This window comes from Asterias rubens, chromosome 16 (assembly GCF_902459465.1).
Source record: "Asterias rubens chromosome 16, eAstRub1.3, whole genome shotgun sequence".
Taxonomy (NCBI): domain Eukaryota; kingdom Metazoa; phylum Echinodermata; class Asteroidea; order Forcipulatida; family Asteriidae; genus Asterias; species Asterias rubens.
In genome coordinates, this window is record NC_047077.1 from 3,712,213 (window position 1) to 3,733,472 (window position 21,260).

The 21,260-nt window shown below is 38.7% G+C and overlaps 1 protein-coding gene across 5 annotated transcripts in view; it reads left to right on the forward strand.

Moving 5' to 3' along the window:
- Window positions 1-20,084, forward strand: part of LOC117300689 (kinesin-like protein KIF13A) — an 87,048-nt gene extending 66,964 nt beyond the window's left edge. For 3 of the 5 annotated variants that reach the window (XM_033784420.1, XM_033784421.1, XM_033784422.1), the window contains 11 exons: window positions 137-269; window positions 943-1,186; window positions 1,734-1,916; window positions 2,433-2,557; window positions 3,899-4,114; window positions 4,730-4,783; window positions 5,542-5,775; window positions 7,494-7,556; window positions 10,791-11,162; window positions 15,840-17,793; window positions 19,595-20,084. In XM_033784420.1, the coding sequence (XP_033640311.1) occupies window positions 137-269; window positions 943-1,186; window positions 1,734-1,916; window positions 2,433-2,557; window positions 3,899-4,114; window positions 4,730-4,783; window positions 5,542-5,775; window positions 7,494-7,556; window positions 10,791-11,162; window positions 15,840-17,793; window positions 19,595-19,860 (3,844 nt within the window). In that variant the 3' untranslated portion in view covers window positions 19,861-20,084. Of the gene's footprint in view, window positions 1-136; window positions 270-942; window positions 1,187-1,733; window positions 1,917-2,432; window positions 2,558-3,898; window positions 4,115-4,729; window positions 4,784-5,541; window positions 5,776-7,493; window positions 7,557-10,554; window positions 10,655-10,790; window positions 11,163-14,056; window positions 14,106-15,839; window positions 17,794-19,594 lie in introns of those variants that run through there. The other 2 variants (XM_033784423.1, XM_033784424.1) reach the window with 2 other exon arrangements.
- Window positions 20,085-21,260: the final 1,176 nt, after the last annotated feature.

Genomic DNA, 21,260 nt, shown 5'->3' on the forward strand with positions numbered 1-21,260 from the left:
GTAGTTTTTTTCCTGTAATTTTTGTATTCATTATTCCTGGTTTCACCCTTTCACTTTTCAAATGCATTTGGAGACTTAATTGTAATTTTGCGCTTTATAATTATTATTATTATTGGATGTGTTTGTAATTGATCAGGTGGGGAGAGCTCATTAGGAAGATTGAGATGTGGGTGGAAATCCATGAGCTGAATGAGCAAGGTGATTATGTTGCAGTTGAATGTCAACATAAATCTGAGATGCTGACAGGAGGGATCTTTCAGCTCAGGCAGGTAGGATTGCCACTAAAGTACTCAACATAGAAATATATCTAGGAAAACGCTGAGCTCGGCCACCCTCTGTGTCGTCTGTGGACGTGGCGTATCGATACCGCGCGATACGCGTGTTACGATACGCGTGTTACGATATGCGTGTTACAAAATGGCAAAATGGCAAAACGATCATAGCGTGACACGCGTGTATGGCAAAATTAGCATCACGTGACATGCTTGTATGGCAAAATGGCATGATGGCTTCACACATAGACCATTTCTGGTGTTTTCATTGTTCAATGTGACGTCTACTGTATGGCAAAATGTTGTGCACAATGACACACTCAGCGTTCTCCTGGTTCTATTTCTTTGGTACTCACTCATCCTTTACTCACTTTTAGACCATCTTTATTCCTGACTACCACTTACGTTGATAAACCCCTCTTTTGGAAGAAAGAACCTAAGCAGGCTTATGGTAAATAAAGTTATGATTAATCAAGTTATGGTAAACCAAGTCATGGTAAACCAAGTTATGGTAAACCAAGTCATGGTAAACCAAGTTCTGGTAAATCAAGTTATGCATTGATTTGCTGTACATTTCATTATAGATGGTCATAAGAGTAGCGGTTATAAAACCATTGACAACTAGGCAATAATTTCAGCAAAATGTGACGTTTTTTTGGTGATTCCTCAGGGTCACTCTAGGAGAATCATGATCAAGGTGAAGCCAGTCCTCAACTCTGGCACCCTTCCCATTATCTGTGAAGCCATTACCTCGGTATCCGTTGGCAGTATCTGTGCTCGCTCCAAACTACAGAAGGGATTAGACAGCTATCAGGACGATGATCTAAGCCGGCTGCGGGGGAGATGGTCCAATGCCTTGAAGCGACGACATGAGTACTTAGATGATCAGATCAAGAAAATTATGGATAAACAAGGTAGGCATCTTTTTTCCAGAAGACGATCAGAGCATACTGATCAAAATGTCGAGTTGAAACCAACGGTTCTTTTCAGAACCACCCCAACTCATTTAGAGATAGTCATTACATGGTGTTACCGCAAACCTTTCCATGTCGAATTTCCACCATGCAAAGTTTCAAACTCTACTTAATGTAGGGATCTAAAAACAGATTCAAGATTCAAGATTATATACTTAGACCTTTATACATTTACATATGGTTTCTTGTTTTGAGAATTTCGGATTGTATGTAAATTTAATTTCTTTATTCGGACCTCGAGTTTACTTTATATACTAGCTATGCCATTATCTAAGTTGTAATTTAGTTGTCATAGTGTTTTCATATTGTTGTATTGTTCTTTGTTTTGTTATTGTACGAGTGGGGTCTCTACTCGACAATCATTTTAATATAATGTAAATTATATCACTTTTCTTTGTGTGTGGTAAAAATAAAAGAAATGAATGAATAATGAATGAATGACATGGAATAAAATGTAAATTTTGTGGAATACAATTTGCATTGTCAGGCAAAATCCCTAAAGACTTTGAGCGGGAGGCGAGCCTTATAAACCAATGGGTGTCACTGACTGAGGAGAGGAACGCAGTGCTGGTACCAGCACCAGGGAGCGGGATACCAGGTGCACCAGCTAACTGGAGACCACCTGTTGGCATGGAAACACATATACCTGTATTATTCCTGGATCTTCAAGGTAAGGCTGTTTCAGCAGCACCGATTTCATGAAACGCTAGGATTAATCCTAAATCCTATTTGGATACGGAACTGAACTCGTCCTAAGTCCTTAGATTAATCCTAAGTTGGGAAGAGTTTGGTGAAATTGACGGCAGCATTGTCGAATAAAATTGAAAGTCATGAGATGGAATAGCAAGGATTTCAAACATAAATAAATAAATTATCAGCATCTTATGGTTTTTTTTTTGATTGACACTTGGGATTAATGCTCTATGTCAAATTTCAACAGATTGCAATGAACAATTTAGACAGCGTGTCTATTCATTTCCTCTAATTTATTTGGACTAAATGTGACAACTGTCTGTGTGTGTTTTTAAAAACGTGAGTATTCTACTCAGTTGAAAAATTCACCAGACCACTGAGCTAGTCCGGTTATAAGTTAACTGGCCCAGCACTAAATTCACTGGCCTTGAGCCTGTGGACCAGCGTTAATTTCCAGCCCTGATGTTTATATCTTACTTGTATCTTACTGTAGCTGATGATATGGGAACCTCCGGTGTGATGGAGGGTTTACATGCTGCAGGATATAACTCCATCTTACCCAAAGAACATGGCAATAAGATGTTTAATCTTCCAATCGTCAAGTACTGTGAGAAAGACGTGAGTCAATTAATCAATTTAGTTTCCCAAACAATTGCAATATAAAGCTAACCCGTGAAACGATGTCTGGCATTTGCAGAGGTTACACTACTTCATAATTTTCTTTTTAGATTTGACATGTTGGAATAGATTTACAGCAAATAAATAGAGTGTATTAACACACTCCCACTTATCATACGTCATCATAACATAGACTTTCATTTATATGCTAATGATACACAGCTGTATTGTTTATTTGATCTTGGAATACCTGGTGTTTGTCAAGTTGCCATTGAGAAAGCGCAGCTGTGTATTTAGCCCCTTTCACACATGAGCAATTTAGCAAGGGTCCCTTGCTAAATTGTAGCATGGTTGTAAAATCTTTCAAAAAGTAACTCATGAGAAAGGACAGCAATTTATTCTATTGTCCAAGTTCTCTTGAAAAATCTTGTTGAACAATTGCAACATTTTATAACCATGCTAAAATTAAGTAAGGGACCCCAGTTAAGTTGCTGCCATGTGAATAGCACTTTACCGGTGTCATGAATTGGACAGAGTTAAAAGATTCGAAATTGTGCAGCTTGTTTAATATTTTCCACACCCCTGAAAGAACATATTACCCCATCACATAGGGAACTTTATTGGCTACCGATTAGAGAACCAATCCAAAACTACTCCTCGATATATTTCCACTTTACTGTCTCATTACACTCCTCCACAATTGGTATAACTCGCTTGAATGTTCCTCGAGCAAACAAACTTCTAGGTCAAAAGGCTTTCAGTGTGGCTGGGCCAATGATTTGGAACAATCTCCCAACTGCCATTAGGGAATCTAATACTCTATCTGCATTTTGTACAGTTCTAAAGACTCCCCTTTTTCCATGTTAATTGCTTTCTTGTGATCTTGATGGAATAACTTATATAAATTGTAATCATGTTGTTTTTAATTGTTATGTCTGTTGTGATAGTTGCAGCTGTATCTTTGGCTGTAGCAACATAGTGATGATATACCCTCTGAAATTTTAAAATGAGTTTTCAGTGTTGCCATAGCGATTTGCAGAATGACATCACAGTTTACTTAGCAATTAAGATTGATAGACGTCTTAAGATAAATATTGGCTCTTTGTGAAACTGAGCACTGTGGCCGATTTTACAAACCAATAAAATTCATGACAAGATAAATTGTCAGTTTCACCATAGTGATTTGTGACATCACACTTGACTAAGCAACTCTGATTGATTTGCAGTTAAGATCAATCTTGGCTTTTTGTGAAATCGGCCCCTGGTCAGTACAGTAGGTAATGAAAGTTATACCTTCTCGTTCAAATTCTCTCATTTTTTGTTATGGCCCTACCCTATCAGGTTTGCGCTGTTGCATCATGGGACTCTTCCATCCACGATTCCCCACATTTGAATCGAGTGACAGGACCCAATGAGCGCATCTACCTGATTGTGAAGTCCCTAGTGCAGCTCAGCCACCCTGCAACAATGGAGCTGGTCTTAAGAAAGAGAATCTGTGTTAACATCTACAAAAAGCAAGGCTTTACCTCTACACTCAAGAAGAAGATGGGCAGGATGGTAAATAAGAAAGAAACAGAGTGACCAGAAATATAAATATGAATAGTAAACTTGCAGGTACAACGATGAGTAAATTATTTTTTAAAGGAGCGTTGGCTCTGAAAAGAGTTGGTTTGGTCTCGACGTTTCGAACAGTATACTCTGCTCGTCTTCAGGAGAAACATTCCTCATTCTCATGAAGACGAGCAGAGTATACTGTTTGAAATGTCAAGACCAAATCGGCTCTTTTCAGAGCGACCACTCTTTGAAAAGAAATTTGACTCATGGTTGTACCTAGAGGAAACTTTTGAAGGGGTACTTAAGTCTAACTAGGTTTGAGTGGGTTTCATAAGAATGTGGGCTGCAATCATTTGGATTTTGTGGTGTGAGTTTGTGGTGATTCCACTTTTGTAGATGATGGGCAGATAGGTAGGCAGTGGATGATCCCACATTTGTCTAAAAAGAACCAGTATATTTTTGCTTGTTTTCAATATCATACTGTTTTTGAGTGTCTTTTGATTATAAGCAATTTTAAAACATGGTTGATTTGATGGATTTGTTATATATTTTGTATAGAAATAGAAAACAACCTCTGAAATATATACTAATTCTATTGATAATTCTAATTTGTTGTAGGATTCAGTGCAGACGTGTGGCGTTACGTATGAAATAGTTTCTAACATTCCAAAGGTGAGTCAGCTGGAGACCAGTGACTGCGTTCAAATCTTCATGTCAAAATTTCCTCAGCTACAGTGTACTTATATATGATTGCATGGTGAGGTAGAAATATATATTTGGTTTGCGGCGGAAGGTATAGAAAATTGGCTGGGACTACTACTTAAGCTTATAGGATCGTATTAACTGCTTTAATTACCACGGAGTGAGTTCTTAAATTTGTCTCAACGTTTTGACTAGCTTGCTAAAGTTTTAGTCTCAGCCAGTTTTTTACCTAGGAGTAGTTAAAAAGCAGGACAGTTCTTTTTAGAACTGAGAAGTCTCCCGAATGAACATCTGACAAATCTACTCCGCGGTAGTAGAATATATAGAAAGACAGTTCTCTAAAAAAACAAACTCTACCTGGCAAGTAGATACATACACGGTGTTACTGCAAACCAAATATATACATGTACTTCTTGGCATTGTTTACTGTGCATGAGATGAAAGATGTCAGTAACAAAACACGAATCAGAATTGTAACTTTCAATCGTATCTCACGTTATGCAAGGGGTCAAAATCAAATTCTGAGGTCTCGATATCAAATTGAAATCTTTTAGTGGAAAATTACTTCTTTCTCCAAAACTACGATACTTCAGAGGGAGCCGTTTCTCACAATGTTTTATACTATCAACACCTCCATTGATCGTTAACAAGTCAGTTTTTATGCTAACAGTGATTACCAATAGTGTCCAGTGCCTTTAAGATGTACTTGTTTCTAAATGTATTGTTAGGCATCAGAGGACCCTGAGGACCGTGAATCTCTAGCTTTAATGGCAGCCTCAGGCACTGAAGAGAACACAACGTCATCGGATGGGGAAACCTATATTGAGAAATACACCAGGGGTGTATCAGCTGTGGAGAGTATCTTAGCATTGGATAGACTACGTCAGGAGGTGGTCATTAAGGAGAAGCTTGCATCCAGGGGACGCAATCTTAGAAAGACAGCCAGCGTTCCTAACATATCAGTAAGTACAATGCAATCAATCTCTAAATGCAATCTAAGAAAGACAGCCAGCGTTCCTAACATATCAGTAAGTACAATGCAATCAATCTCTAAATGCAATCTAAGAAAGACAGCCAGCGTTCCTAACATATCAGTAAGTACAATGCAATCAATCTCTAAATGCAATCTTAGAAAGACAGCCAGTGTTCCTAACATATCAGTAAGTACAATGCAATCAATCTCTAAATGCAATCTTAGAAAGACAGCCAGTGTTCCTAACATATCAGTAAGTACAATGCAATCAATCTCTAAATGCAATCTTAGAAAGACAGCCAGTGTTCCTAACATATCAGTAAGTACAATGCAATCAATCTCTAAATGCAATCTAAGAAAGACAGCCAGTGTTCCTAACATATCAGTAAGTACAATGCAATCAATCTCTAAATGCAATCTTAGAAAGACAGCCAGTGTTCCTAACATATCAGTAAGTACAATGCAATCAATCTCTAAATGCAATCTAAGAAAGACAGCCAGTGTTCCTAACATATCAGTAAGTACAATGCAATCAATCTCTAAATGCAATCTTAGAAAGACAGCCAGTGTTCCTAACATATCAGTAAGTACAATGCAATCAATCTCTAAATGCAATCTAAGAAAGACAGCCAGTGTTCCTAACATATCAGTAAGTACAATGCAATCAATCTCTAAATGCAATCTTAGAAAGACAGCCAGCGTTCCTAACATATCAGTAAGTACAATGCAATCAATCTCTAAATGCAATCTTAGAAAGACAGCCAGTGTTCCTAACATATCAGTAAGTACAATGCAATCAATCTCTAACCCTCATTCAGCTTATCAAATATTGTACCAGACATTATAAAACACATTGACAGTTTGACAATTGTGTTGTGTAACGCATGTAAAAGAACCCAGTGGACTTGGAAGAGTTGTGGCCAAGTGGTTAAGAGCACTGCATTCAAACTCTGGTGTTTCTGATCAGCAGAGAGTGGGTTCGAATCCCCAGCTGTGGCACTTGTGTCCTTAAGCAAGACATTTAGCCATTGCTTCGTCCTTCGGATGGGACGTAAAGCCGTTGGTCCCATGTGTTGTGTAATGCATGTAAAGAACCCATTGCACTATGAAGGGGTTCGTCCCAGTGTATTCCTGGCTGTGGCTGCTGTATGTGCCCTAGCACCCTGTAAACCCTTATATGGTGCTACATAATTGGGTCTCAGAATCCATCACTTCAATAACCTATCTTTCTAAAAGTTTGTATATACTCAATGCCTTGAGTACCTTGTTGGTAGATACATACGCTATATAAGACTTTGATGTTAATTACCAAGTTTTCCTGTAAACAAGGCGCTTAGCGAATAAGGCGCAGTAAGATTCAAGTGTCAAGGTATGTGGCGCACCATGTTTACACACACACAGATAGGCCTGCCAGGTACCACTCCCTGTTGGTACAATACATCACCACCACCGTATAAAGAGACACATCATGATTGCACAGGTATGAGGAGTAACAGGATGGGCAGTTGTGGGCGGTATGGGTGCTAAATGGCAGTCAAGAATACTATTTGAAAAGTGCATAGCTGAAAATACTTATCCACCTCTTCTCTCCAACCATCCTATCACACTTTTCGTCAGTGGAGCACTATTTTCTGTCGGTCGTTGGTTATGAAAGCCTGCTTGTCGATTGGTCAAACTTTGATTGGTGTTATGTTTGTTTGTTCCCAGGGTGCAATGTCCCGCTCTATAGACACCAGTAGGTCCATGGACGGACTGGATGATGACTTCAGGGTAAGTAGACACTGGTACTGTCTGCCACAATGCTACAATTCATACTCATTAGACTGTATCAAGTAATGTCATTAATGTGGTAGATTGGTCATGAGGTAATGCCACTTGGTTATTAATGAACAGTTGTTGACAGACTTTATAGACGAGTGCAATTGACAAAACAAAACCTGTTACAAACCACCTGAAATGCACTGCCAATAAGTAGCCCTGGCACCCTTACACTTTGGTATTATACTACAATGACGTCCTGGATATCAGGGTCCAATTCTGGGGCGGAAATTTTTTCAAAGCTTCATAACTCAAATCTTACCTGCAAGAAACCACTAATTTCAACAGATTCACATTCCATGGCAGCATATATTTTTCGGCGATGGGTTTTGGTCGTCATAAATGCCTCACAAATCCATCATTTTTGTGAAATAATGCAGCTCCAAACGTTAACATAGACATGGCTCATTGAGGGTTCTACTTCACTTCAATCTGAGAAAAGCAAAACAATCTTGAATACAACCTATTTCATAAAGCTTTTACTTCAGCTGTCCAAAGAGTGTCCGTTGAAAACAGAAGAGAATTTAAAAACACTTGAGACTGATTAGTTCCTGTACTTTTCACGAATGTTGAAATTTCATCGAACCAAATGATCCAAAGAAATCCAAAAGTTAAATGTGTTTATTGGCACCAATCAATTTGTGTCATAAGCAGGGATGGGATTGTTCAGACTTTTGAAAGACAATATTTTTTCCACAAATAAAGAAATCCTGCTCATTGGTCTACTTCTCTAGTGCTTTGGATACTGTTTCCAAAAGCTCATTGTAATCTATAACCCCAGGCGTTACAAAAGGTAGAAATGACATCATTTCAACGTACCTTTGAATTTGTATCCAAGTTTCAGACTTTTTCGTTAGTAATGACTCTCACCCCTGCTCATAAGTTGAGAGGTAGCAGTCTTTGAGGTAGCAGTCATTGCTTGTAGATTCTGTGGAGTTTTATTGCATGGCAAATGGTACAAGTGTTGCAGTTACCTGTAGTTTAGATTGTTAGTTAGCTTTAAGCACCAATAGTAACAAGCAACTGTACACTCATCCAAAATTATAAAAACACAAAAACAGACAAAACTGTTAAATAGGAATCAATCCCAACGGATCTAATAAGAATTTGAATTAAAGGAACACGTTGCCTTGGATCAGTTGAGTTGGTCTTTGAAAAGCGTTTGAAACCGTTTGCTTTGAAATGGTTAGATAGATAATTTGAAAGTAGAATATAATGATCCGAACAAACATGCCTCGGGAGTGCATGATTTTCCTTTTACCTCGCAAAGAAACACGGTCGGTAATTTTGTGGGGTCAAAATTTTGACTCCGTAAAATGGCCGATCGTGTCAGTTTGCGACGTAACAGGAAAACGGTGCAATTTCGAGTGAAACTTGTGTGGATCATTTTATTCTACTTTTAAAATATCTTTCTAAACATATATGCATTTCATAACAAACGCTTTTCAAAGACCAACTCGTCCGATCCAAGGCAACGTGTTCCTTTAACCAAGTGACATAGATCAATTAAAGGCACAAAGCCATTGAAATGGGATTCAAGATTAATCATGACATAGGGGAAAACTTGACTGGTTTAATGACTGAGATATTACGCGAAGAACAAAAGAAATTCCAATCGGATTTGAAAGGGAAGGCTCAATATTTTTGAAATCATTTTGTCGAATTAGCATATAGATTTTATCTATCTATCTAAGTCATTTTTCTATCTGCCGAGTAGGAAAAGTCTTTGGTCACATAACTTTCTATTGCTTATTGCAGAAAACACTTTTGGTTTACTCAGTTTTTCCCAATATATAAATAATAAATTGAAGTGAAACAACATTCAGTCATTGACAATGACCTTCCCTATCTTAAGATGATTTCATTAACTTGATCCTATCTTCTTTCCTTCTATTCCCCCATCTTAACATCAATCCTTGCTTTCTTGATAACATGGATTGGAATGTAACAGAGTTTGTTTATCTTTTCCTTCCCATTCTCTCATCTATTACCGTTCTCTTGTGCTCGGTTGCCTTCTGTTTGTCGACTGAGCCAGAACCTCAATGAATAACTCCATAGTCTCACATTTTATTAACTACTAATTTTCCTCAAACCAAATCTGAAAGAACGTATCGTTATCTTGTTGTGGTCAAATAACTGAAATGAAATTACATCATTAGGAAAGTATGTTCAGTCAAGTATAGGTAAGACACATGAATTGTTTTCCTTTTTTTAAGCAAGTTTCTAAAATTCAAACGTCAAGTTCAAACGTCACATCAAAAGAAGAACTTTAATTGAAGGCCATTTTTGTTGACTCTAATTGTATGACTCATTAATTGATTTGAGGAAAATAGCATGTATTTAAAAAATCCATACTTTTGCTAATTGTAGAGCATGCGCTTTACTCATACTTAAGTCCGGACACAAGAAAACGAGAGTCCTACATGAATTATAAAACATTTATGACTAACATGAAACAAACGCTGAGTGCATTCTATTTTCCAGTTTGACCTGACAGCTGGAGTCTTTTGAAGATATCCCTTGGTCAAAGAAAAAGACGGGAAATCCAAGCCAACTAATTTCAATCTCTCTGTCTCTTCTTCTCTTTCTTTCTCCTCCCTTGCAAACAATTCCAATCAATGGGGATAAACACTTCACCGTCACCATGGCAACACATTTGTATAATCACCTTTTTGTCATGCCTTCCGATGTGCATTTTTGATTGCATTTGTACGCTATGTGAAACTGGTATTCTGCATTTTGTACATGCATTGTCATATAACTAATATTAATGTACATGTATTGATTTCTGTCGTTGTTATTGATTTGTGATATTGTTCTTTTGTACATATTAATTTGGCTCGACAATACTTTCTTGTACTTAAAAAAAAACTTGATGTTGATTTGATTTGTGCAAATGCTGCCTTGCACCATGTTGCATGACAACCTGTGAACTCATTCATATCCTCAGATTCCCTTGTATGGTTTCTTTTATTAATCTACTCCTTCCCAATTCCCCTCCTTCTCTCCTTCCCAATTCCCCTCCTTCTCTCCTTCCCAATTCCCCCCCTTCTCTCCTTCCCAATTCCCCCCCTTCTCTCCTTCCCAATTCCCCCCCTTCTCTCCTTCCCAATTCCCCCCCTTCTCTCCTTCCCAATTCCCCCCCTTCTCTCCATCACATACTTTCCTTATCCCCTTCCCTTACAGTCATCCCAATTTACACAGCTAAACCGCTCAGAGAGTCTTCGTAACATAAGCCTCCACACTTCACCAGGGTCTGGTGGGTCTTCAATACAGTACATGGCCACTAAGCCAGCACGTCCTCGCTCACTGTTCGTGGGGGATAACAGCAACTACTTCCCCTACCCACCCTATCAATCAGACTTCTACATGTACAACTATGGTAGCAGCCCTCAACAACTGGGTCTCAGTCCACCACAGAGCTCCACTCTACCCCCTCAAGTCTTTCTGAGTAGCCCAGTAGGGCTTCGTCAGCCATCTTATGGCAAGGGGGTCAAGGCATTACGTCCAGTCCGTGAGGAACAAGTTAGGGAGATGGACGCTGCAAGCAAAAGAAGGGTAGGTGTTTTCTTGTCTCAAACTCTATGAGTATTTGAAGGTCTGGTATGGTTTGTGCAGTTGTTTTATAGTTATTTGGTGAAGTGCTTTTGAAATGTTTTGCAGTTTGATTATTTTGTTGTTGTGTTGATTGGAGTATTTGATACTAATTGAGCGCTAATTCAAACATGGGTTTGGGGAAACCATCTAATTGCTGTTTTACAAGAGCTGGTTCATTCAGAGAAACTGACAATAGTTTCAAACAGTATTGTTTTGTTCAGTTCAAAATTACAGACCAGTTAAGTCTGTGCTTTTGAGGTAAAGTGACTACTTCTCATTTTTTTCTTTGCGTTTTTCATGCAAAAAAGAATATCATGTATCGTTGTTGTAAGCAATGTGTTTAGCAATAACCGTCATACTGATTTCTAAGTTTGGATAACACAAGAAGTTTTGTATTAAAATAGACATTCAAATTTAGAAACACAAAGTATGCGGTTTTTGGTTGAAAATAATGAAATTGTTATGGTGCATAACACCCCGCATGATCCCTCTTTTTGTTGCTAACTTTGAAACTTGAAGGCACCAGAAAGTACAGTGCTTATCAGTTAATGCTGTCAGTTGCAATATGTTTCAGCAATTATTTATTTTAAGGCAGTGGACACTATTGGTAATCACTGTTAGCATAAAAACTTACTACAGTTAACGACCAATGGCTCCCTCTGAAGTAACGTATTTTAGAAAGAAGTAATTTTCTAACAAAATATTTGAATTTGATTTTGAGACCTCAGAATTAAATTTGAGGTCTCGAAATCAAGCATCTGAAAGCACACAACTTCGTGTGACGACCAATTGAGTTGAAATTTTCATAGGTTAGTTATTTTGTGCATATGTTGAGATACTACAAGTGAGAAGACTTGTCTTTGACAATTACAAAAGGTGTCTAGTGTCTTTAACTATGTGAATGCTTGTTGATTGTTTTGAACCCTGACAGACTGAGCTTGTACAGGCATGGTACAGTATTGTTGACTATTAGGAATATATTTTATTTAATTTTTTAATTTTTTAATGCAAGTCGCCAGACACACAAGGCCTGAAGGCCATTTCAAGGTGTGGGCTACAATTATTTTTTCCAGAGGCCGTTGCTACCTACTCCTAGGGCTGAAACAGGGTTACCCCTTTCACAGTCCATACAGATGTAGGCTTGGGTATCATCAGTCCAAAGCCTGGCTGGTAGAGCTGAAAGCACTACCTCCCCAATTTTACAAAGCAAGTGTCACGACGGGGATTCGAGAACCTTTACTCTGCTGGTCAAACACCAGAGCTTGAATCCGGTGCTCTTAACCGCTCGGCCATGACACGCCATACTAGTCAGACAAAAAGTTGTTGATGCTCGAGCATTTCTGTAAAATAATGTGGCTTGAAATAGTGTCATCTTCAATTAAGAGAATCAATACGTTTGGCAATAGAAATGAAAAGAGATGAAACCGGGCTCTCTTTGTTCATTGCAATGGATTTGGAAAAGGTTGGGCTGTAATGCCAAGACAACCTTATTTGAGCCAATTTGCTGGACATTATGACCCACAGACAACCATGGTCAGATTCGTTGTGTGTTGGATTGAGTTGGTCGGTAGAAAGCGTTGGTAACCATTTTTTATGAAATGCATATGGTTAGAGAGATAATTCAATGGTAAAATATAATGATCCACACAAATTTGCCTCGAAATTGCATGGTTCTCCTTTAACCGTGTTAGTCGACGAGGTAAAAGAAAAACCACACAATTTCAAGGCATATTTGGTTAGATCATTGTATTCTACTTTTACAATATCTTTCTAACCACTATATCAAACGGTTACAAGCGCTTTTATAGACCAACTCGTCCGATCCAAGGCAACGTGTTCCTTTAATGTTGCCTGCCAGGACCTTAGAAAGACAGTAGCTGTGAAAGTCATTGCATTTCCTAAAAGAAAAATACTATGTTCATCTAAACTTTTATAGTTTGCATTGTATGTGTTTCTTTAAAGAGTTGGAATGACTTCTATATGGAAAATGTGTACAAACTGCTGAGCTCAGTGGTTACTTGTAACGCTTCTGTATGCATTTGTGTTGCACAATCTTTGTAGAATTGTTGCATTACCCAATCACTGTCAAACCCCAGTTCCAAGCACACACATTTGCTTAGCACAAATATTAGAACTGCTTAGCTGATAGTGGAAATACAATGTCGTGTTAATATATTGGTTTCCTTATGCTGTTGACCACTTCAGGTCAGTAATCCAAATCAATTGTTGTGCCCACATTTTAGGGCTCAAGTTTTGAACAAGGACAATGAAAGAAGTTGGTTGATTTGACTAGGAAGATGGTAACAGACTGTACCAATGTCTTTAAAGGATTTGGGTACTTTTGTAACACAAAACAACATGTCCACAGATTAACAATAAACTTACTCAGTTTGAAGATAATGATGGTAGAAAGCTTCCCTTAAAATATTACTTGCTGAGGTGCTGTAGTTCTTGAGAAATGAGTAACACAAGTTACAAAAATAATTTTTGTCGCGATCAGTGAGACGTAAATTATATTAGCATGTAAAAACGTGTTAACCATAACTGGTTAATACGTTTTTAAATGCTAAAACTGAGACTAAAATAATTTTTGTGGCATTGTTTTACTCATTTCTCAAAAGCTACAGCACTTCAGCAACATTTTAAGGGAAGCTTTCTTCTATCATTATCTTCAAACTGTTTAAGTTTAATGTTAATCTGTGGACATTGTGTTTTTTTGTCCTGCAAAAAGTACCCAAAATCCTTTGATTAAGGCTCAGCATGTCTTGGATGACCCCCTAAAGGCTGATTGCCGCTAATCCATTCATCCAACTAACACCTTGTTGTTTTTATTTTGGCCACCTAACTATCACCAGGCACGGCGAAGCTTGTACATGTAGTCTCTACCTCTCTTTTGTCTCCATGGTATGTTGTGAAAATTGTTTGACAATTTTTCTCTTGATTTTAATTTTTTTTACACTTGCTTTCTTTCTATTTTGAATTGTGAATGCAGCTGTTTTTTGTTTGAAATGCTGTATACTAACTGTCCTTATTATTGTTGACAAAGTGTTTGAGATATGCATGTGTATTTTCCTTGTTCAGTATTTTGATTAACAGGAAAAACTCATTTCTCTCCAGTATATATATTCGCAAGTCCTTTTTAGAGACGACTAAAGCCACATAGTTCTTCAGGGCAAGCTAGTGTACTGAACCTGTAGATTGATATCTTGGCTCTAGTAATCTCCACTAAGCAAAGCAGTCATGCTCTACAGTCTGCTGGATCTCACTTGCTGGTAGAGCCAAGGTCTAGAACAATTCGTTACGGAGACCGTGCTTTCGCCAAAGCTGCTCCTGCCTTATGGAATAAGCTCCCTGTCTCACTTCCCAAAATAACATCACTCAACAACTTCATGAGGGAAGATTTGTTGGAAACAAATAGATTCACCATGTATGACTTGAGATCACATTTTTGGCCAAACATTCTGGATTTAGGGTATTACTATCAGCTCCAAAGCTTAAATATCTTAAATGCAGAATTCCTTGTTGACATATTTAGTAACAAGAAGCCAAACTAGTAGGTATAGTTTATTAGCCTTGTTCAAGGCTCTTTACGCAAGCACCCGCCCGCTCTGTGTGGGTTCGAATCCCTAGCCGTGACACTTGTGTCCTTAAGCAACACACTTAACCATTGCTTCGTCGTTCGGATGGGACGTAAAGCCGTTTGTCCCATGTGTTGTGTAACGCAAGTAAAAGAACCCAGTGCACTTTTCAAAAAGAGAAGGGGTTCGCCCCTGTGTTCCTGGCTGTGGCTGCTAAATGCGCCGTAGTACCTTGTAAACCCTTATAAGGTGCTAAATAATTGGGTCTGAAAATTCATCACTGCAATAACCTATCTTTCTGGAAGTTTGTATATACTCAGCCCCTTGAGTACCTTGTTTTGTAGATACGTGCGCTATATAAGACTTTGATATTATTATTATTACGACTGGCACGGTACTGTGTATAACTACAGTACTTGACACCGTGGGGTCGAAGCATGGTTTTTCAAGGTTTTTTCAACCACGTACAACGTAGCCGAACCATTTTTTGAGGTTCAAAAACCTTTTGAAAAAATCATACTTCAACCCCACGATATCAAATACAGTATATCAAATACCCAGTACCGTGCCAGTGTATTTCCTTTATCCATGGTATCACGCGGTTCGTCGCCCAACGCTATGTGGAGAGCAGGTGCGCCGGTGCTTTCGTAAAAAGTGCCTTGGACAAGGCTAATGGTTTATGAGCATGGTGCTGCCACACTGCCAACAGATTAGCAACAGTAAATGGCCGTGTGCCAGGGTCATCATCAACATGTGCATACCTTTCCTTTATACATTGTACCATCCGCCCGGGTAATAGTTAAAAAAGTAGGAAAGGTCTTTTCAGAACTGAGAAGTCTCCCGAACCCCTAAACATCTACTTCGCGGTAGTAGAATAAAGCAAGAGAATAAACTCTACCTAAGAACACTAAGAACAAACTCTACCTGGCAAGTAGTGTTACCGCAAACCAAATATATATTGATACCTCACCATGCAATGCCTCAAATCCTATATAACTGAGTTTGAATGAATAATTAAACCAGTTTGAAGCTATAACTCTGCAAAACCTTGTTCCCACAGCTCTACCCAGTAGAAGAAGACACCCTTCATTACCCCGGCAATCAAAATTCGTCCAAGTCTTCCTGCAAGCACTCTAAACGTCACTCCATGCCAATTCTCCTCCCAAGTCGAGACCCTTCGTATGTCGCTGAAGGTATCTTCAGAATGTCCTTTGAAGAGCCCACTCAGATCTTGAACCCCAATAATTTTACTATAGGGGATGAGCCTGTTAGAATCAGCAATCAGACTTCACAGAGTCAAAATGGCTCATCAGATGGCTGTAGCACTTTGGATGGATCATGTAGAGAGCACAATCCATTCTATCAAACTTCCACTCCCACAAAAATAATAAGGAAGGCAGATATATTTTCACCAAGAAGTCAAGAAGCTACTTTTCTAATGGACTTTGAAAGTTATGGAAATCGTGTCGGTTCACCATCCAGTAAGAAATCGTCTGAAAACTCTGATGTTATTCCTTTTGTAACCGTCGCTGAAGGAAGTTGTTCGTTTAGTTCCAATTCTGTGTTTGATCCTCTTGGAGTTGTTCGTTTGGATTCTTTGGAGGATCATCCGACCCCTCGCAGAAGAATCTCATCTTCATCCTCATCAGGAGACCCTTCATCTTCTAAGACAATTGTGCAAGTTCAGCATCAAGACACCCAAGATGACTTAACAGACAACTCAGTGTTTGTAAATCTGGACCATAATGGCACTGCACGGCTAAGAATTCAAAGGAAACCTAAAGATGGCCACGCTACTGATTCTTCAAATCATAAGAAACCACTTTATGCCTCCACAAAGCATGCATCAGGAGCCTTTATCACCAAAGAATCTGCAGTGGAATTGAATTTAGAAAGTTCTGTCTGTAAGCGAAGGACTGTGTCCGAGGATTTAGAGATGTCTTTAATCGTCCCCCAGAAGTTAGAACTTCATAAGTCTTTGCCGAACATGTTCCAGTGTAGCACTGATTATGTTGAGGGTGAAGACGTTTTTGAAGAACTTGGAGCTCCCTCACACAGACAAAATGATGCTCTAAGAAACAAAGGAATTGTTTCTCAGGTCGCTCAATCTACCAGGAGCTCAGACAGATCTCTCCTGTACAATGGAAAACATAATATGGATCATGACAATGATAACATGTCAGGTCACCATACTACCAACATTAAAATTGCAGATCAATCCTCGGTACTTTCCAAATCTTCAGAAGAACTTTCCAGCGTTAAGCCAGTCAGTAGTTCTAGTGGCAACCATACGTTTCCAAAACAGAAGTCCAGATATCGCTGCCATTTGACATCACCAAAGACTTGCTTAATGCACCCATTGCTGTCCCCTATGGATCATAACCACCAGGCTTCTGTAGTTACAAACAATCCTGCAAATCAAGATAAAGCCTCAAACCTCATCACAGACAACAATGTGGACAATCACTTCAATAATCTACTTCCAAAAATAGCTGCAAGCACCAGACCTATTCTTAATGATGTGCCAAGTAAGTGTAAAACACTTAATTATTCAGACTCCATTCCTTGCAGAAATTCCCTTTGTAGCAGTTCAGAAATGTCACTTGAAGACACTGACAACAATAATGGGTCTGAGGCCTGGAAGACATCAAGGTCCCCCCAAGATACTTGGAAGACATCAAGGTCCCCCCAAGATGCTTGTATTCCTAACTCATCTCCACTTCTACTGGACATGAGCCGTGATGAGGATGCACTGTCTCATCTGTCTTTAACAGACAGTGATTGTGGAGGCACAGCTACCTCCGTCAGTGATTTTGATGACAGTGTTAGCTTTGGTTCCTATGACAGTCGCCATGATGGATCTTATAAGAGCACTGGTAGCGAGACGCCATCATGGCTCAGCGTTGGACAACAGGTTCAGGTTGGAAATGCAAGGTTCGGAGTGGTCAAGTTTGTTGGAAACACAACGTTCCGGCCAGGTGTTTGGGTTGGAGTTGCTTTAAACACTGCCAGTGGTAAGTCCTACACACAAATAAAAAACTAGAAACATGAGAAAAAAAGAATTTTGCTGTTACAAACAGCTTACCAACCAAAATGATCAATGGTATAACCGCAAAGTATAGTTAATGGCCTGATGTTTCAACCCTAGCAGAGTCTTTCTTGAAAAAGACTGTGCTAGGGTTGAAATGTTAGGTCATAAGCTAGATACATGTAAGCAAACATGGGGGTGTCGATAAGAGCACCGAACTCAAAGAATAGTTAATGGCCTGATGTTTCAACCCTAGCAGAGTCTTTCTTGAAAAAGACTCTGCTAGGGTTGAAATGTTAGGTCATAAGCTAGATACATGTAAGCAAACATGGGGGTGTCGATAAGAGCACCGAACTCAAAGAATAGTTAATGGCCTGATGTTTCAACCCTAGCAGAGTCTTTCTTGAAAAAGACTCTGCTAGGGTTGAAATGTTAGGTCATAAGCTAGATACATGTAAGCAAACATGGGGGTGTCGATAAGAGCACCGAACTCAAAGAATAGTTAATGGCCTGATGTTTCTTGAAAAAGACTGTGCTAGGGTTGAAATGATAGGTCATTAACGAGATACATGTAAGCAATCATGGGGTGTCTTGGCTGAGTGGTTAAGAGCACCAAACTCAAGCTCTGATGCTTCTATTCAGCAGAGTGTGGGTTCCAATCCCGGTCGTTACACTTGTGTGTCCCTGAGCAAGACACTTAACTATTATTGCTTCTCTCCACCCAGGGGTAAATGGGTACCTGTGAGGGGAGAGATGGTTCTTGTGATTGGTTTAGCCGAGTAACGCATACATTGCGCACAGGCTGTATACTCCCCAGGGAGCTGAGATGGTTTAAGGAATGATTTAAGGCCCAGTGACCAGGGGTAATAATGTCGGTAGCGCTTTGAGACACCCCTCGGGCGTGAAAAGCGCTATATAAAAACGGGTTATTATTATTATTATCATAACAGCCACAGGATCAAGGACATAAACCTTGACAAGGTTATAGATAATTATAGATTGTGCAATTTTACCACAAATTGAAAACAAGAAAGCAACCTGAATGAAGACTAAATTTGTTCTATGAAATCAAATCTTCTGATGAAATTCTGTGTAATATAGAAAATTCTTAAAAATAAAAAGAATACACATAGCATTTTGTTATCAATACAATTTTATTTGTTTTAATACTTGGGACAAGTATGTTTTTTTTATTTAGAGACCCCATGAGGTTTAAGGGTCTGTGTACTTTTTGTAACACAAAACATAATGTTCACAGATTTACATTAAATTTACACCGCATGAAGATAATGGTGGTAAAAGGCTTCGCTTGAAATACTACTTACTGAGGTGCTGTAGTTTTTTAGAAATGAGTTAAACAAGTCACCAACAAAAAATTCGTCTCAGTGAGCCAAAAATTATTTTAGCATGTAAAAAAAATAATCAACCAGTTATTGTAAACATACCATAACTGGTTAATACGTTTTTACATGCTAACTGAGACTAAAATAATTTTCATGACATTGTTTTACTCATTTCTCAAAAACTACAGCACCTCAGCAAGTAATACCTTAAGGGAAGCTTTCTACTATCATTATCTTCAAATCGTATAAGTTTATAAATCTGTGGACATTGTGTTTTGTGTCACAAAAAGTACTCAAATCCTTTAAGCCTTGTTAAATGCAACAGTGCAGATACCAATTATATTCTGCTACACTGCACTCACATGCATCCAATATTGTGTACAACATTTGAACATTCTGAATCCATGCAAGAAAGTAACAATGTACCTATATTTGCCATTCTAGGTAAACACAATGGCTGCGTTCAAGGTGTGCGCTATTTTAGCTGTAAACCCAAGCATGGTATATTCGTAAGACCTGATCGTCTGTGTCCAACCACGGTAGATTGTTCATCTCCAGTCATCACAGAAGCGCCCTCTAGTGATGAGCGCCAGCATACCAAACGCAAGTCTAGTGTAAGACGGGAAGGTAAGAGTGTTGTGGGTTCAGGTGATGCAAAGCGACTTGGAAGCCGGAAGGCTGTCAACCAGAATCAAGGCACAAAAAGATGAAGACAAGGAGACTAGAGCTGTCTGTCTTGAAGTTATTGATAAGAAGATCACCCCAAACTGTTTTTTTTTTAAACACTTGATAACAAGAAACTAAAATATAAAATAGGTTCAAAACTGGTTCAAAACTTGTTGGTTATCTCCACTTTTATCATTTAAATGGAAGGTACACGTTTGGTAATTACTCAAAATAAATATTAACTTAAAAACTGACTTGGTAACGAGCATTGGAGAGCTGTTGATAATATAAAACATTGTGAGAAACGGCTCCCTCTGAAGTAGCATTTGAGAAAGAGGTAATTTCTCACTAAAATAATAAAAGACTTCTAGCCAGAAATCTTTTATCCTTATCTGAAAGCACACAAATTTGGGTGTTTTTGTCTCATCATCATTTTCTCGCATCTTCGATTACCAATTTAGCTCAAATTTTCACAGGTTTGTTATTTTTATTCTTATGTTGGGATACACTAAGTGAGAAGACTGGTCTTTGACAACGTGTACCTTCCCTTTAAGTAACATTTCCTCCTGGATTTGGAACTATTCAAATGCATGCTATGGTGCCACAGCTGGGTATCTTACTGTTTTTATCTTCACGGATTCTGATTAGTGGACCCACAGCAACAAGAGTTGGGATATAACCTAGATTGCATGGCCCGTATGACCCTGAGTATTGCACTGTTCTAAGGTCCTTGTAATATGAGGCAACTCTTACTCGGAGCTACCAACTGCAGTGCATATGCTACAGGACCACTTTGGTGCATGTAGGTACTAGTCCTAACTTAGGACTAGTCCTAAGAGATATCAAAAACGTACAGCTAGGCCTAAGTTACTTGAGATAAGACTAGTCCTAACTTAGGACTAGTCCTAAGAGTAAGAGATATCAAAAACGTACAGCTAGGCCTAAGTTACTTGAGATAAGACTAGTCCTAACTTAGGACTAGTCCTAAGAGATATCAAAAACGTACAGCTAGGCCTAAGTTACTTGAGATAAGACTAGTCCTAACTTAGGACTAGTCCTAAGAGATATCAAAAACGTACAGCTAGGCCTAAGTTACTCGAGATAAGACTAGTCCTAACTCTTTGTGAAATCCACCCCAGGAGATATTTTTTTAAAATGTCTTGCAATCAACAAACAAAATATCAGAACATTGAAATGTGAATGCCTTTTCTTCTTGGAGATTGCCTGGAACTGGTTGCCTGTAAACTGTCTCATGTGACATGGCCCATACACTGTGTATTGCATTAAGTTTGCCGTCAGCCTGGTAGGATATAACTAATAATATGTGTTTACTGTGTAGATGCATTTATAACATGCCATGATATCACAATGCAGGCTTGCAACCACAATACAAGGTTTAGAAGTTATATCTGATAACTTTCTCTAAATGACTTACCGAAAACCT